The 18,509-nt window shown below is 40.2% G+C and overlaps 2 protein-coding genes across 6 annotated transcripts in view; both read right to left on the minus strand.

The window, feature by feature from the left end:
- The window catches only part of usp2a (ubiquitin specific peptidase 2a), a 53,937-nt gene extending 52,732 nt beyond the window's left edge, over positions 1-1,205 (minus strand). The window contains exon 1 of the mRNA XM_083773490.1: positions 1,009-1,205. The gene's annotated coding sequence lies outside the window, so the exon portion shown is untranslated. The remainder of the gene's footprint in view (positions 1-1,008) is intronic.
- A 3,173-nt stretch (positions 1,206-4,378) lies between these two features.
- On the minus strand, positions 4,379-18,170 carry tbcela (tubulin folding cofactor E-like a). 5 transcript variants are annotated; one of them, XM_083773496.1, is made up of 11 exons: positions 18,087-18,170; positions 17,382-17,526; positions 17,111-17,181; positions 15,663-15,878; positions 14,545-14,684; positions 13,019-13,200; positions 11,914-12,173; positions 8,408-8,534; positions 7,494-7,610; positions 6,008-6,119; positions 4,379-5,246 (listed from the first exon to the last, which is right to left on the minus strand). In XM_083773496.1, exons 4-11 carry the CDS (start codon positions 15,862-15,864, stop codon positions 5,034-5,036), a joined length of 1,353 nt encoding a protein of 450 aa, XP_083629622.1. In that variant the 5' UTR covers positions 15,865-15,878; positions 17,111-17,181; positions 17,382-17,526; positions 18,087-18,170; the 3' UTR covers positions 4,379-5,033. The 5 variants fall into 5 exon arrangements, with proteins under 5 accessions (XP_083629622.1, XP_083629623.1, XP_083629624.1 ...); XM_083773497.1 differs by having other exon boundaries at positions 4,379-4,770; positions 5,017-5,246; positions 17,382-18,123; XM_083773498.1 differs by having other exon boundaries at positions 4,379-5,225; positions 17,382-18,123.
- Positions 18,171-18,509: the final 339 nt, after the last annotated feature.

The raw sequence follows: 18,509 nt of genomic DNA on the forward strand, positions 1-18,509 counted from the left end.
GCACAGCCAGCCAGAATGCCACAGATCACATTACAGAGCCAGTAAATATAGCAGTCGCCTATGACCTCTGCAGGTCACTCAACACTCTGTGGCATTCATTGGCTCTTAAAGGACTAGCATTAAGGCTTTTTATAGGCCGCGCTGGCTAAGCAGCAAGCCACAAGAGCAGGTAGGAATCCCAGAGAAAAAAAGTCTGCTAAAATGCCATGTTTGCAGATCATGATCTGTAGGCTAGTATAATTCGGAATTTCAGTAACAGAACATATAGCATCCTCAGTGTTAAAGTATGCCCCAGCCCCCATATCTAATCTCTGAGAATGTATATAGCCTACACATGGAACCAAATTGACCCCTTTAAGTTAAATGAACACTGGTCATTTTTCTCTACTGTACACCTTTCCCCCGTAGTCCAGATACAGTTGTTGATACAGACTGTTATACTAGCTAGGCCCGGGGAAATAGTTGACGTCAGGGTTAACACAATGGAAAGAGGGAGAACGAGTAGCCTGGTTGATGGTCTCAGTTGGGGGGGATAACGTTACAAGACAGCTTGAGAGGGAAACGTGATGACACTTGAAGAGAGAGAGAGGTAGAGAGATAATGCTGAGTTGGATAGTGGCGTTTATACAAATACATCATGTATACTTGACTCTGATTTCCTCACGAGGAAACAATAACCAAAGATATCGTGGCAAATGTCCACTTCTATAGGGATACTACACTACTATCGGCGATTAGGTAACCGCTCAGTCCCGCCGGGCACGTTGCTGGTCGGTAACGGGAGCGCGCACCGTGACAGTGCGTGAAGTGAAAGGGGGGCGGAGAAGGGGCTTTCTCAAACATAAAACTTAAAAACCGACTGTCGGGAGACGAATGGCCGTGTATAAAGTTGTCTGTGCGCGTGTGGAACGTATCGGTTAGGGTAGTTATCGTCTAACAGTGTGGTCAGCTATAAGTGAAGTGAAGCAGGTCCCCGTCCCTCTGCAGCAGTAAAATGCATTCACTCACCCCGCAGGAGATCATCCCGAGCCGAGCGGAGAGAGCTGTCAGTCGGTCAGCAGAAAAACAATCAAAAAGGACCCAAAGTAGCTTTGTGTGTGACTCGTTTTCTTATCTAGAACACAACTTTGCACCTGCTGTCAGTCATGTGCCTTCATCTCAACAGAAGTCGTTGCCCAGCCACCATGGCCTCTTGCAGTTCCAGAGTTTTTAGCAACCAAGTAACGGTTCTTTTTCTCTTTAACGGCTGACGTCAGTCCAGGGAAAGAAACATTTCTGATTGGTCTAGTCTCCTTCGCAAACGTCACTACCGGACCGCCTACCACACCATTGCCTTGGTGACGAACGTAAACAGCTCAGATTAATTTCATTGAGGAAAAACAAGCTGCTGTTAAAAAAATAAAAATAAAATGACAACCTTTGATGGTAGGCCTACCTGCACTGTAGAACATCAATGCAGAAGTAGAGCCAACCTGAACGAGAGGCGACAGATGAGTGACAACAGCAATTAGTTAATTTGATCAAATAAAAACAGACGCAGAGACCGAGGCGAGGGCTCAGATGCATTTTGATAGGTTGTTCTTTAAGCCAATGCGTTGACAATGAAACAAGACATGAAATAATTTGTCTACAGGGGAAGGTAATATTGTGTTTTTATGTTGAACTGTAAGTAAAATTATATATATATATATATATATATATATATATATATATATATATATATATATACCGGTATATGATTTTTTTACAGGTTTCTATACAGGATTACAGGTTAAAACAATGTTAGACAAATGGCTTTGGCGCAAACTTTATTGCCAATGCGGTGACACAAAAATTGACGTTCCATTACACCAAAACAGCAAAATCAATCACAGCAAAGGAATTCAAGTTTTCTTTTCACAAAATAAATTGTGCACAACTTCAATTAAAGATCACGTGTAATATGGTATATACCTGATTTTCTTTAAGTGGGTGTAAGATGGCTTAAAGATCACATTAGGCTTATGGCAGGGTTGACATCCACAAAGACGACGGGATACATTTCTTTTTAAATTATTCATAAAATAAATTATAATAAAATAAATAACAAAACAGAAAAATTAAAACCGGGAAAACAAACTCAGACCACAATATAAGAAGAGCAGTCCGGATATTTAGACATTGACTGTAAATACCCTACATACTGTACAGCTAGTGGAAAGAAGAGTGCATCGTTATGTACAGTAAATGTACAGTTTGTACACCTTTATCACACAAAAGAAACAAATGACATGCATGCCAAAAATCCACTCATCCGAAAAGTTACTACACTCTAAGCGACAGTTTTACACTTTAAACCAATGTCACATTAATTGTCAGACAAATGAACAAACAATGTTCTCAGGGCAGTCTGTGCCAACACAGGTGCCTTTCTCTGCATGTTCTATGGCTATGTTCATGCTACACTAAAGCTAGTTTAGAATTGCAATAGAGGGAAATTGCACAGCAATGACTGAGTGAGGGGGGCTGGTAGGTACCAATGCCACAACCTCACTGATTTTCATTCAAAATATCTGTATCCGCAGTTATTACATTGTTTTGACTGAATCTGTTTACCATTGTGTTACAATACCATCCTGTAATTATGCTAATATTCAAGTAGGCTATAGCAGTAGTGATATATAACAAACATTAGTAAGTTATCTTATAGGAGGGGTCTACAGAGTCTCTACAGAGTGACAGTTGTCTTCGGACAAAAACTAACAGAGGCCAAAACACACTGAGCAACAAGAAAATTCACTGAGTAGTCCAATTATGTAGAGATAAATATCCTAGTGTTAGTACTGTAAAATACAGTAAGCGACAATAATCTTCAAAGTACAAATAAAACATAAAACCCCAGGATATATAATTCCAATAAGTCTCTAAATATGTTCTGGTACTATATATTTCAATGTACTGTATACTTTAACGGATGATATTGTAGCTTTGACATGTATTTTCTGTTGTCAAAAAACAGTTTGTTGCCACGTCTGTTGCCATGCGAACATAGCACCAAGCATCAGTGGTTCTCTTAAAGCCTAGACTACTCTTAATCGCATGCCAAAAATTACAGATTTTGGGCAAGCAACATCATTATGCAACAAAGCATAAATTACACTGAAGGCAGGATTATTAATGAATACATTATTACACATCTATCTCACAGGAATAATATATAACAATAATGCATTGATGAACAATCTTTGGTGAAGAAAGGAATACTATGCAGAATAAACTTGTGGATCTGTAGGACATGTAGATTATACTATAGCTCTGGGCTGAGGAAACAGTGGTATAGAGGTATAACTTTATGAACACATCGGTATGAAGGAGGAATAAGGATACACAGAACCCTTCAAACGTTTGGGGGCATTACTGGTTATGCTTAAAAAGCAATACATGATTACATAAAAATAACCCCCAGTTACATAATCACACAGGAAAATAAATTAACACATTTTATGCCAATACAATTAAATATATTAAATAAAAAAGATACAAAACACAAATGCCACATTAGTCCATACAAATTCAAATGGAAAAAAAGTATGATATTAAATATAATAATTTGTGTTCATGTGATGGAGAATCACATATGATGGACAGATCAGCCTGAACCAGGATGATTACTCATGATCCTGTTTGCTGAATGTAAGCCAGTGACAAATTATGTAACCCATACTGCTACAACATTCAATAAAACTGATCAAAATAAGACATCAAACAATTTGACACTTATAATAAAGCAGTTTCTCTTGAGACTATTATTAAATGAAATATGCATTTCTGAATTTGATCAAATCCCCAATTACATCATCACTTTGAAATACACTTTGTGCCTTTATCAGGACTGGAGTATGCAATTTGAGATTGTCTTCAGGTACTCTACTTGTCCCTGTGTCTTGTGTTTCATCTCATTTCAGTAGACAAAATCCTCATCTGCTGTATTCAAGGCCACAAGCCTTTTGGTTGGCTATCATGGTATCAAGGCCAGGGAGTTTAGGCTGAAACATGTGATGGCCTGTGGAGGGCAGCACACAACAAGACACACGTATATGTGTGTGTGTGTGTGTGTGTGTGTGTGTGTGTGTGTGTGTGTGTGTGTGTGTGTATGTATGTGTGTGTGTGTGTGTGTGTGTGTGTGTGTGTGTGTGTGTGTGTGTGTGTGTGTGTGTGTGTGTGTATGTATGTGTGTGTGTGTGTGTGTGTGTGTGTGTGTGTGTGTGTGTGTGTGTGTGTGTGTGTGTGTGTGTGTGTGTGTGTGTGTGTGTGTGTGTGTGTGTGTGCGTGCGCATGCGTGTGTGTGTGCGTGCATGCATACTGTGTACATGTGGGCATGCACGCATGTGTGTGTGTGTGTGTATGTACAGTACAGTACTGTACTGTAAGTGTGTATATGGCGCTGTAATACACAAACATCCTGGTCAGTATTTAAGTGCTCCATTGTTCATAACATACTCTCATCTAAATAACATGTACACTTTGTTACATTATGCTAAAGCATATATACTGTACTTGATCTCTGCATTCTGCCATTACTGATTTGGGTTAGGATGTTTCAACAGAAGGTCAAGTGTGGAGCTTTGGATACTTGCCTACTGTATGTACTGTACTGTTGGTGCTTTAGTGTGCCATGTAGTAAGTGCTCCCGGCCACTGCTTCTTGGGTGGGTTGCTTTCTTGGCCTGGTCTCCTTTGCAACAGATTTGTCCATTGACTTCAACAGATGCCTTCAAATAAAGCTGAAAAGCTGAAATAAAGAAAAACATACATAACTCCATCCAGAGTCCAGACCAGTGGGTCCATTTCCAGGCAGAGCTTTTAGGCAGTGTACTGTAGTACCAGCAAACCACACTCCACGATGAGGTGGTTCATGGAATCTTACATTTTCACATTTAGTCATTTCCAACACATGCGCCACCAACTCTTTTATATGCCATTTCAAATTGTTTCTCAAAGTGAATTAACCAGTGATCCAACAAATCAATAAATTAACCAGCCAGTTGAGATTGGTCACTTGGTCTTGGGCACCACCAGAATCTCATCGCCGTCGCGGATGCTGTAGGAGTGGAGAGCGCGGGAGTTGTACTTCATCTCCTCTGGGCCGAAGGTGGTGCACAAATCCTTGTCGATGTAATAGATCCTCATGTTATTGGTGGAGAGCTGAACCACCCTTCTCAGCTGTTTCCTCAGCTCTGCCACAGTCTGGTCCAAGCGGATGTTCACCTAATAAAGAGTCCGACATTATTATTAGCAGTGTTGCTGAAGCTATTATCCTGATCAACTTGCAATTGTTGCAGTAGTGCAATAATTCCTAGATAGGCCACATTATACACAACCTACTGTAATGACTGCAAGGGTTAAAGTTACAGTACCCAGAGAATCTGGAAAGATATAATAACAATAATAATAATAATAATAATAATACATTTAAATAAATGCACTTTACATTTGAAGCAAATCTCAAAGTGCTACAGGCAGAAAAATGTAAAAGAAAAATAAGAATAAAAACAGTTAAAACATTCTGTGGACACCTAAGCAGCTAAAAGGTTAGAAGAAGCACACAGGGCAGCAGATATGCACTTGAATAACGATATTGTAACATCAATTTTTATGAGCCAGGCAGAAAAAGACCAGAAGTAACAGCAGGTGCATATGAAAGAGTAAATCGTGATAATCCGGGTGTCTCTATTTTGGCCATTATATTATAGGTGAAAAAATAGCCTACAAGCCATTGCCGAAACTGACTACTGCCTAGAGCCTACGCTTGCACATTCACAGGTTACCCATACTGTAGCTCTGGGCACACCTAAATCTAATGCACCCAATATACATTTTATATGGTGCTTTGCTTAATAGCCTGCCTGTTTTCAACCTGCTGTAGTTTTTAACTGGACCTGGAACTACAAAACAGCTTAGGGTTTCATGCTGCTTAAGTTACAGCAAACCTGACCAAAACTAAAAAAGAAAGAAAGAAAAAAACGTACCTGCTCCACTTTATCCTCGCAGTGCACCTCCACCTGGGCATGGCAGCGCGGTCGAAGGTCAATTTCTGCCAGCGGCTCTAGCTTCCCGTATTTGGTGACCAGGCAGTGGTATCTTCAGAGGGAGAGGAGAGAGGTTTCACAGTCTCTACACCAGTGGTTCTCAAACCTTTTTAAAGGACCCCCATCAGAGACGAAATGTTTTTATAATCGTCATGGGGGCGCCCCTCCTCCCCCCGCTAAGCCCCCGTCGCAACGGGAAAGAAAGAGTTTTTTTTTCCTTTCCACCCTAAACCCAAGCGTTCTAAACACTTATTTGTAACACTCTTTAAACGTGTCACAGTGTTTAGATAATAAGAGCATGTTTGTTTAAATGCCATGATTGCAGCACTGAGTCATCTGGTAGGCTACTCCTTTTCATTGTGAACAAGTAGCCTAAGCAGAGTACAGTACTGTACCCTACCTGGCAGGTAAAAACAAGATTAGCATTTGAATGCCTGATACAGGCAACGCGGCCCACCGGCCCCGGACAAAAGAGGTGTTAACGTGCGTTCAGACTTGGATGGTTAGAGCTGCGCGATTACATACAAAGTCAATGCAAAGACGAGAATTGTACGCCCCCACGGAGTCATCGTCACTGACCCCCATAACTCTGAGAGTGTACAAAATCACCCGGTTCGAATGGTATCAATAATCAATGCAGTGAAAGGGACAAAATCACGTTTAATCAGATCATTGAATGGTCTCATACCTATCAAGATCTCAGTAGCTGCATTCTGTGCGTTGATCACGGCTACTGTTTTGACAGTAACGAGGCGTGTTGTCCAACATTACTAACCCTAACACTAAATCTAATCCTAACTTTTACCCTAACATCAGTCTTAACTGGCCACATAAATCCCCTAACCTCATATCAGTCTTGACCATCCACATAAATCAGTTTCGTCGCTGTCAAAACAGTAGCCGTGATCAACGCAGCTCACAATAATAATACTTAAAAACAAAATGTAGGAAACAAAACATAAATGAAAGGGACCCATAAAAATGGGTCTCGATCCACTGTTATATTCTACGTCCGAGCATAGACTTGGTAACGCCCCGCCTGCCTCTGATTGGCCTACCGACACGGCTAGCCTTACCAGACTTTCCTCCGAGGTGGATAGCTAATAGCTATATGCTGGATAGTCTGCCGCGAGTTTACTCCGTGGTGGGAAATAAATAAATAATACAAGTACGATATAATACAAGAGAATGACAGCTCGGCACGCGCAACATTAACTTTTATGTTTTGTAGAAGAGGCAAAGTAATATACAGTATGCCATTTATTTTGTGTACAGTGTAAACTAGAAACATTATTGTACTGTAAAAAGGTCTCTTTTCCCTTGATCTTTATCTTTTTTAGTATAATAGTATTAGTTAACTATAATTAGATTAATACACGATAATCAACACTAACACTTGAATTTTGAACACACCCTGTTCCTGTACCTGTAAGGAAGCTCCTCCTCAGGGTAATCCACATGGTATCGGATGAAGAACCTCTCTGCATCTTCTCTCTCCCCATCAGTCACAACGCTGCCATTTAGTAATGATACTGAGGGAAGCCTGCAGGATACAAATACATTAAAAAAATATATATATATGTTTTTCACTTTTATATATTTTTATATATACTTTTTATATACCGGTACTTACTTTTTATATACTTATACTTTTATATACTTTATATATTTTCATTCCCGCAAATCAATATATGAAACAACGACCCGCCCGGCCCGCGATCCACAAAAAAAAAGTCGCCTACCGACCAGCTTTTCAACACCCAGTAAGTCCAGTCCATTCAATTTCTTTCGAGAGAGAGAGGACGACTGGGCCATTTTCGCAACAATTTACATCTGTGCACAGTGTGCAGCATTTCGTTCATAATGTTCCGATTGTTGTTAGGCCTACTCATGCTATGGGCCCTTACGGAAGAGCACATTTACAATCAGGTGAGGAAACGGGAGCGAACGGAACAAAATCATATTCATATTTTAGAGTAGACTATTCACATTTCCCTGTCCCTGTCCTGTCTTCAAGTTTATACCCAAAGTGTATTAAAACTGTTTTATTGTTTATTCTTATTAAGAATAAAGACAAAACCAGAGCATGTGATTCCTTTTATTTTTTGCGTGAGAGTGGTGTCAACCCGCCCCGTGATAATTGCACTGGAACCATTGACCTGTCCGCCTGCCCCGTTGGTCAACCCGCGGGAGGTCAACGGACTGGCCCACGCATCACTAATAAGTACAAAATGTACTTCTTCCACCACTGGGAGTGTGCCATACCTGCAAGTTGTATAAGAGGCACTCCAGCCTCTGTGTGACACCTTAGTGGCACAAAGAGCTCACGTGGGGACTCACTGTGCTAGCATGAGGCTGCGGCGCTCCGTGTTGGTGTAGGTCTGCAGTAAGGGGATACCCTGCAGTCGCACCTCCTCTAGCTTAGGGAAACAGTTCAGCTTCTCGATGTCTTCCCAACGGCTGAGAGCTGAGAAAACACATGCACATACAAAGTCATAAATACCGGTATGAGGCGAGGCACAGAGAGACACTATCAAGGCCTGCGTCAAAGAACACAGTATGAAGAGAAGCATGGAGATGATGTGGTATTACCTTTTTTTGCCCAATTATCTCGATCCCATTTTCTCTTTTTCTCCTATGTACATATAGTGTTTTATATTTATTGATGATATGTATTTCTGTGTTATTAGTGTGGTTGACCAAAGGGCAACCAGACTATAGTTATTGTCACACTTTATTCTTCTTCTGGAGTAACCCAGAGTAATATAGTAAGAGAGTGGCAACACTAGCGTTGACTTGACCATTATAATAATGGAATGCGGAAGTGCTCATTCTATCTCAATGGGATAGTTCCAATGTTTGGAACTATAGCCCATAGGCAACCGCTTTGCGGCGAGATCAAAGCGTGTCGCCACTCTCTTACTATTCCACTCGGGAGTAACCTACCTAACTTCCGCTGTGATTGGCCGAGCTAATTGGCTGTTGTTGGTTACGTAACCAATCTATGTTTTACAATCGTTTATAAAGACATAAATTCACTTGAAGGGGCAGAAGGGGTAATGTGACATTGTAATTGGCTGACAATATGGGAGGGGCCTATGTAAGCGACTGTGGCAACCACACTTTGCAATTTTTCAATATTGCGACTTTTCTAGTTTACATGTTATGTTGATGAATTGAACACATAGGACCACACTGGAAACAAGTTCCTCGTACCTCGTGTTGTTTACATTACTGACTATAGTATTCAATCAATCAATGTCACAACTGCCCTATTTCAATAGATGAGAACATTCTAGAACTGATACGGATCTGTGTTCACCGTGTTGTGAAGACAGATAATGGTGCTTATTGCTATAAATATGATATGATGATGGTTATATGATATAACCAACACATCTTCTTGCAGAATGGATGGATTGATTACTTTCCCTTCTATAAATCAGTGCCAGTGGAGTCCGAGGACCCCCAGGAGTCATGGGGGTACGTGGCCTAAATGCATACCAAACTGGGGGTCCTTGAACCAATGCATTGCAACAGAGGAGCAACAGAGGAGCCAGCAGTGATTCCCATTTTGGGGCGGGAACCCCTTTTGGTGTTAGCATCATGTTATGCTTTAGCTATTGAAAAATAGCAGATTTACAAGCTCATAGGAGCTTGTAGGTCTGCTACTTTTGAAAAATCGAAGAACGACTTACATAGAAACATAGCTTTTTCAGAAAACTGTCAGGATGTAGAAGACATTTTTAGAATCTGATCTCAGGTCAGAATGGCTTAACAGTGAAAGAAGGAAGCCAAATGGATCCATTTATCTGATCGCTGAATCCCTAAATGGACAGGCGAAGAAACAGAACTGTTTCCCTTTAAATGTGACCACGCATTGTCTGGCTGAGTCATAATGGAATTGATTTGACGATTCATCAATATGTTTTTCCTTTTATATGAATCAGCATGGCTTTTATTTCCTTTACACTATGGACGGTCTGACACATCATTTCTTTCTAATATCATTTAAAGTATCATTTGGATTTTGATGTGTCATGACTTGCTGTGAGTTGCAATGCTACTTACAGTAGTCAAGTCAAATTTAGAGAGAAGCAGACCTGTGATCACAACAAAAGAAATCACGAAACCATTTGGCAAAACATGTGGTGAGAAGAACAGCAAATAAACACTCGTCCACCTCCCATGACTAACATGTTTTCTGCCAGCCACTTGGCAAGTGGCTTCACAGCCACAAGGCCGCCAGTAGTAGGCTGTGAAATTGCTACTTCCCCCAGACAATCAGGTTTAAGAATGAGCAGGCCAGGAAGAAGAACAATAATAAGCTTTGAAAAGGCTAATCCTCAATCCTGTCTGCCTGTGAGTAGAAGCAGTCTGTGTGAGTAGAGGCAGCTCCACACATACAATCATACATTCTTGCCATGTAATTTTACTCTTGTGTATTATACATAAAATGTCTTCTTTTTTGCAATGTAGCCCTTTGGGAATTTGTGTCAAATATGAAGTGTGTTGTAACTTGATCACAAACAAATATAATGTATTATTATTATTAGTATTATGATTATTATTATGATGATTATTATTTATTAGCTGTAATGTAACAATACAAATCTTTCATATTCAAATGAATCAAGTTAAATTAAGTAGAATCAAACTTTGTATCAAGCTTTGAACAAGACAATTAACCCAAAACTCTTCATAGATAGTTGTCTGTGTGAATGTCTGTTATGCTAAAAGTAAATAAATAAGAGCTCTGTCATCCTTCCCTGGACAAATGTCTTCAGTATTATGCTTTTATTGTATGTCAAACTTTACTCTAAAAAGGCAGTTATGAAACTTATGACAATGGTTGCCTTGAAGGCCAAGGCCAAGTTTGTCATACTGTACAATACATCACACCCCTAGTAAAAGAAGAACGCTACATTCCTGACAGATCAACAATAGAGTATCAACAATAATTCCAGGTTAACTATTAAACAAAACATATTCCAAGGCAGTCATCAAACTTACCCTGATGAGCAAAATGGATGCTGTGTGAATGTACTAGCTTCATCTGCAAACGTTTGTTAAATACGTAACATACTAAAAGTAGAGGATGTGCTCAGCTGAATGCATGCCTAAGGTGTTGGCGGTGCTTGTGGTCAATATAATTTTATAATACATGAGCCCAGATAATCAGTTCTTCCTGGTCCCATAAATTATAAACCTTTTTTTAAACGTATTGTCTAGTTATGTAAAATGTCCAGACGTTAGATGGCCAGACAAAAGGACAGGCGGGACCATAATGTATGTATTTCAAGTGGTTCTCAAAGTGGGGTCCGGGTACTTCCAGGGGTCCTTGAGGGTGTTCACAGGGGGTCTAAACTAAATTAGTAGAATCTGTGTCATTTTAGATTTTTTCGTTGGATATTCAAAATATTTTGCAAAAATCTTGAAAGTTTGAGAACTACTGATTTAGAAGGCCTTTGTAGAATCTGCCTAATGTCTTAAAGGGGAATATCACTAATTTTCAACATTGAAGGGATTTTTATTATTATTTCCAACAACTCATATACTAAGGTAAGGTATATTAATGACAGTTCAATGTTGAAAATGAGTGGTATTCCCCTTGAATGGGTTGAAAAGTAATCATAGTAATGTAAAAAGTTGACAATTTGACAATTTGTGAAAAATAATTAATAATTTTGCAGCACAAATCTTCTCTTTTCAGATGGGGGTTGACATATACGGTAAATGTTTTCTTCTTTTTTTTTTTAGAACCACTGGTATTTTGTAACTGGCAAACACTGACCAGACAAATATGCAAGGAGAAAGCAATTAACAATAATGTCAGTGATCCCAACCTGCGTTGTTCATGTTGATGTAGCGTAGGCAGGGGAAGAGGCGCTGGATGAGGTCCTCGCTGTCCTGGATGGAGGCCAGGTTGTTGTTGGCCATGACCAACGTGTCCAGCCTGGGGAACATGGAGCCGAACTTGCGAACCTCAGCCCAGTCCTGGAGGTTGTTGTCAGTGATGTGCAGCAGACGCAGCGTGGTGCTGCAGGGCACAGCGGAGGCTGACACACTGGTGTACTCGTTAAGGCATAGGAACAGCTCCTCCAGCCTAGAGACCAGTCACCACACACACACACGCACACACGCATGCATGCACGCGTGCACACACACACACACACACACACACACACACACACACACACACACACACACACACACACACACACACACATGGCTGTCAGTCTCCATCATGACATTTTTACTTATGATTGTCACTAAGATAATTGCGATTAATGATGTAATTGTGTTTTTTGGCTTTGTACATTGGAACAAATGTTGGCTTTTAGGCTTTGATATGACAAATCACTTAAATATAAAAATAAATTACTGACATATGTAATAACTTTCTACTTTAAAAAAACAATTTGTACAGCTAAAATAGCCAATCTACAAGCTATGCTTTGTGAGCATGTAGCACAGCTATTGCCACAATTTATTTTGTTTGAAAATGTATGCCAATTTTTCAACATTGAAACGATTATGACTATTATGCAAAATAATTGCAATTATCTCAAATAATTCAAGACAGAGCTGTATAGGACAAAACACAAGGCACCTATTCACTTCGCAAAGTCTGACTGAAACATTCTTACAATAGCACTTTTGTTTCTGAGAACTTTCTTTTTCCTGTTAGCATTTTGTACATTAGCAATGTAAGTCAATAAGGTGACCACGTTATTCTTTTAAAAACGTTCAGTTATCTTATCTTGTATTACTATCGCCACAGCACAACACTTTAGACCAGAGAACTGGTTCTCAAGCTAAACTAACGTAGTGTCTGTGCAGTCAAATTAATATAGGCTGTAACTCAGAGGTAACAGGATAATGAATGTTTATAAATGGTTCTCAAAGTGGGGGAGCGGAACAATATAGAATAGAACAAAGCTATCCTACTCAGGCATCTCCTGTGCAAATGTGGCAACAGAGTTCCATGACACTTGTGTGTTGTTGAGGACAAGGCGTCGGACGCGGGAGAAGAGCTCTGCGAAGTGTGGCTCCAGCGTTACACCCGCCAGGGGGTTGGAGCTCAGGTTGAGGAAATCTAGGTTTGGGATGTTGGACACAATCTTACTTATCTGAAAACAGACAAAACACAAACAAACAAGATCAATCAAGGGGTGGAGAGCACTGCAGACTTGTGCATGAGCTGCCTTGAAGGACCATATTGGGGTCAATACATGCATGTCATTGTCTTCAGCCATATATCATATACCATAAACATGTAGACCATTTCCCCATTATGGCTTTATTTTAGATTTTAGCATTGGTTTACATTTCTTTCAAACTTTACAGAACATACATAGTTAGTAAGTCATGGATGTTTGAATATTGACATTTCCAATCAATCCGCACGATAAAGGAAGTACACCATTTAAAAACTGTATTTGCGCCTGATGGAGGGGAAAGGGAATTGGTCGGAATAACATGTTCCTTCCACGAGCTACGTCCGGCCGGGGAAATTCCCTCCTGTCAAGTGAAAAGAAGCAGCTTGGACTCCTCATGCATAGAAGGAAGCATGAGGTCAGTCTGCTACCCCCCCAGGTTGGCAGAGGAAATGTAGCGACCAGGATTACATTAGATAATTGACACTGGGTGAAAGAAATGGGTTGCAAAATGGTGGGATAAAAACTATAAAAATAATTATAATAATGTATTTAATGTTTAATATCATATTGTTTATGTACCTCAAATGAATTTCTAATGGTTTGAGCCTAAATCACCAGTTCAAGTCATTTCTGGCTTCTAAAGCAGTTTCAGCTGCAGTAAAATTTTCTGTGAAAAATGTGGAAGTGCTAACGAGCCTTCCATGTTAAACCCCAGCTGCGCAGGGTTTATGCGTGCTAAATCAAATGTACGGGCAAAAGAACACCCGCCTGCAGTTCCAGCTTTGACCAGTAGGCTCGGCAGCTTCAACGTTGGCCAGCCATTCTGGGGCAACAATAGTGGACATTGTAAACAAAAAGAGGAAATTATTTTTTAGGACTGGAGAGACCAGAGGGGGAGGGATTATACCAAGTAGGGCGATACATATGACATCATTGGTACCACCAAATCAGTTGGCCTGTTCTGAGACCAATTTCCATAAATACCCATATATGATGAGAAAGCTTGATTGTTCAAAATTGGGTATTTGTGGGGATAGAAGACACATAGAGGAGCCCCAAAAACACAAACAAATGTGAAAAGTTGAAATTCATGGTGTAGGACCTTTAAAGTGCAATAAAACATGGTCAGGAGTAATGCCAATTATACTGTGAGACGTATAGGCAATGGGCTAGACATGCCAGACCACCAAGTAGGCTATGGTCTGTAATAAAGTACTTAAAAACTGCTAAGACGTATTTTCTTTCTTCATAGTTTGCTATATTTGTCTGGTAAGTCTTTCTGGGAATGGTCTGACCAATCATAGCCCAGTTAACCTCATGCCAGTCCCTCAGGTTGTTGTGGGACAGGTCCAGCTCCATCACATGGGCACAGAAGGCTGCAATCTCCGTCTGGTCACCTGCCCGGCTGATCGCACAGTCATTCAACACCAGACAAATGGGGAGGTTCAGGCGATCTGGAATTGAGTGGCAGACATTTTTATGAACACTGTGTTGGAAAGGTTATTATACATCAGGTCGTTTTGAGGAAGCAATCTGATTGGTTGAAACAGCCTTCTAGCCATGGATCAAACAAGCACCACTCCACACCTAATCAAAACAAATAATTCAGCTGCTCTGTTTTCCCTGAGCGCAGCAAATTCGGTGGCTAGGCTTGCTAGTTTCTTGGGACAGCGATGTTCTTAGTTTTAAGGGTAACTGTTGTATAATTGCAATATTACACTCAAGGGTGTGGTTTAACGTGATTATTGCCACTTCAGTGATGCTTGCGGAACTCGACTACGTCTCATTCCTGACTGCATCACTGTCTTGGCAATAATCACGTTAAACCACACCCTCTCATGTAATATTGCTTAATTCAAAAACGGTATCACTAGTTACTTTAAAAAATAAGTAATGTTAGGACATTACTGTACATATTACTCCCTGCCAAAAGTAACTCGTTAATTGTTCGTTTACTTTACTTCTGTTTTTTTCACATTGTCACATTCCCCAGTATGTTACGGACCGTTTAAACCCTGCCCTTCCGCATCCGATAATTCACACGTACAAACAAGTGCACATAATTTCCGTATCCGCACTAGAGTAGATATAGACCGGAATACCAGATCAGCAGCCTGCAAAGCAACTCCATTCTAACCCAGTCTACCATTATGAATAAACACCACCAAGCCTCGTGAAAATAGTAAATAGTTAGTTTTGGAAAATAGCATTACATTAGTCATATTATTACTCAAAATTAGTTATATTACTATTCACTGGAAAAAGGTAATATTACTTTAAGTAATAAGTTACTTTCCTTCCAACACTGTTTATGAATGAAGTAAACAGCAGATAAAGCATGAACAATAGAAGAGAGGGAATAAAGACAGCAATAAAGGCCCAGTATTCCCATGTCCATTCATCAATCTGTGTGGTCAGATTCTCCAGCTCACCTTTCATGGGAGAGCCCTGGGGACCCGCTGTGGGCACCACCACTATACCCATGCCAGGTCCGCGGCGGGTCGGGAAGTTCTCTGGACTGTACTTCTCACTGATCACCTCCATGAATGTACGGCCCCTAGAAGGCTCCATGGCTCCCTCCCACATTCCGACTTCTCCCTCCGCCATCCCGGGGACTGCCCATAAGTCCGACATCCCGTTAGTCCGACCTACGTGGTCGAAGACTGAGGTTAGGGTTAGCGACCTATGTGGCCGGTTAAGACTGAGGTTAGGGTTAGCGACCTACATGGCCGGTTAAGACTGAGGTTAGGGTTAGCGACCTATGTGGCCAGTTAAGACTGAGGTTAGGGTTAGGAGATAGTGAGATAGTAATCGGTCAGACTAATGGGAGGTCGGAACAATGACATGTTACCGCTGTCCTGCAGTAGCAAACAAGACAGCACTCTAGCCAGCACTGTTAGCTTGGCAGACACCATCGTTCAAGTCAAGTCCGCTTTCTGTCTGAGATGACACATCAACATCTGTCAGCTGGTTTTATACAATTATATATATTTTTCTCATATTCAGGAAGTTAACATAATGTGATGATGTTCATGTGCACTGAAGAAACACCAGCTGCCACAGGACTTAACCACATGAACCCCAGCGTCCCTATTGCTAGCATGTACTGTCATACTCATGATAAGCGAATATACGACAAAAACAGGTGAACATGTGATGAAAATAGCTGAGTTAATAGATTGGATATTTGCACTATACACAACAAAGTGTATAGGGTTTAAGTGGTTGAATTGACATTGGGCTGAATGGTCTGATGATACATGGTCTGCATTTCTCCTTGATAAGAAAGGGTCCAATCTCAAATGATACCAGGGAGGGCCACTGGGAGGTGTCCTGTACTGCTTAGTGCTTATCAGCAAAACACAGAAGCACAGTTCTGCTGTGTTTTACAATATTTAAAACCAAATGCAGCTGTGCCATCAGACGCATTATCCATTATTATTGTAATGGTCGGCTCTTTTCTGTTGACAAGTCACAGAACTTATTTATATGCCTGGCAGACCTTCATAACTGTTTTACCTACTGAGGGGTTTTACAGACATTAAAATCACCTGCATTATGTTACAGGAGGCAGGAGGAGCTCATCTATTTTAAGAATGTTGCTTCTCTATTATAATAGAATGCATCCTGAATAGTTTATTATTTTTTCAGTAACTACTCAATTAAGATATATGAATTTGACAAAGATGCATGTATACTAGTTCAAAATAATTAATATTCTACGGGTAAAGAGACATACAGTGAAATCGATACAGAGTACCATATAATATACAGTATCCTAAGTATACAGTATATATATATATATATATATATTACACACGCGCACACACACACACACACACACACACACACACACACACAAATAATGTTGTTGTTTTACCTGCAGTGACGGCCCCCTCCAACTGACCACTGTCACTGCTCACTGTCCTCTTCCGTTTATGCACCGACAGCCTGCCAAAGAAACGAAAAGAAGCCAATCATTATTTTACCATTAGCTTCACTGAATGATACATATTATTTCATTTACAAAGTCTACATAAATGTCTACTCAAAATATGCAAATGAATCTCATGAAACGCAAGACAATGCTGCTGCAGGTCTATTTGTATGATTAAGAAGGCATAGGCTACGTGCTACTCTGTCATACATACTCCAGAGTGGCAGCGAGGATGATGCGTAGATCTCTCTCCAAAAGCAATCAGTCAGAGCTCCTGTTATATGTCCTTATAGTCAACTCTCTCTCTCTCTTTCTAGAAAGGGGAGGGCTTCGAGTTGACACGTACTCAGCACATGATACTGAAACAAAGGTCAGACAAAAACAAAGAGTGCCTTTGGGTGTGTGGTCGAGCTAAAATTCAAAATGATATCTGTAATTTTAGAAAGTGTGCATTGCAATATATATATTAAACAAGATCAAGATGAAAATAATAATAAAAGAAAACAGCAGCAACAACAACATCCTGTGAATGGCATTGTGTATTTTATGATTTTATCAAGCCCTTTGAATAGATATGAAAGTGTAGAGTGTAGACCAAGGATGCACAGTAGCTACATTATTTGGCAGAAATCTTAAAAGGATTAGCTACTGAATTAATAACACAAAAGTCCACATCAGCCATCGTGATAGCTGTGATGAACTAGACGGAGGTTGTTGTTGACACTGTTCTAGTCCAGACTCAGCATCATCACTGACTGGATGATGGTGATGACCCCCATAAGCATCTCGATGGAAAACAAGATCAACGTCCGATGACAGCGCTTCAAATGTATTAAACAATAGCTCATATAATCACTACAGCCACAACTGATAAGTGATATAGGAATAATATTGTTGAGAAAGAACTCGTTATACCTACCTTGTGTGTGTAAATGAACCTCCCCTTGTGTTGTTTATTAACGTAGCTACAACAAACCACTGTCATATTACTCTTCGTGCTAGCGGAAGTGAAGTGACGTCATTTGCTACAATAAATATAGACGAGGTTGTTTTTAAACGCTTATTTTATATAATAGGCGATTATTGTCCGTTAATCAGCATCTAATTACACGCCACACACACCCATTCATGTATATCCCACCACCATAAATGGAAAGGGGTTTTATTTGACAGTGTAAATCTGGTGCGCAGATTACACAGGTAATTAATGCATGTGCGCCTTAAAGCACGGCAACAGACACACATTTTAATTAAATTGCACTCTGGCATTGCAATAGTTTTAATTGTGAACTTCAACTTAAATTCTACCATACTTAACACTATTCTACCCTCCCTAACTAAC

The sequence above is a fragment of the Protomyctophum parallelum genome (genome assembly GCF_964188405.1).
Source record: "Protomyctophum parallelum genome assembly, chromosome: 9".
In the NCBI taxonomy this organism is placed as follows: domain Eukaryota; kingdom Metazoa; phylum Chordata; class Actinopteri; order Myctophiformes; family Myctophidae; genus Protomyctophum; species Protomyctophum parallelum.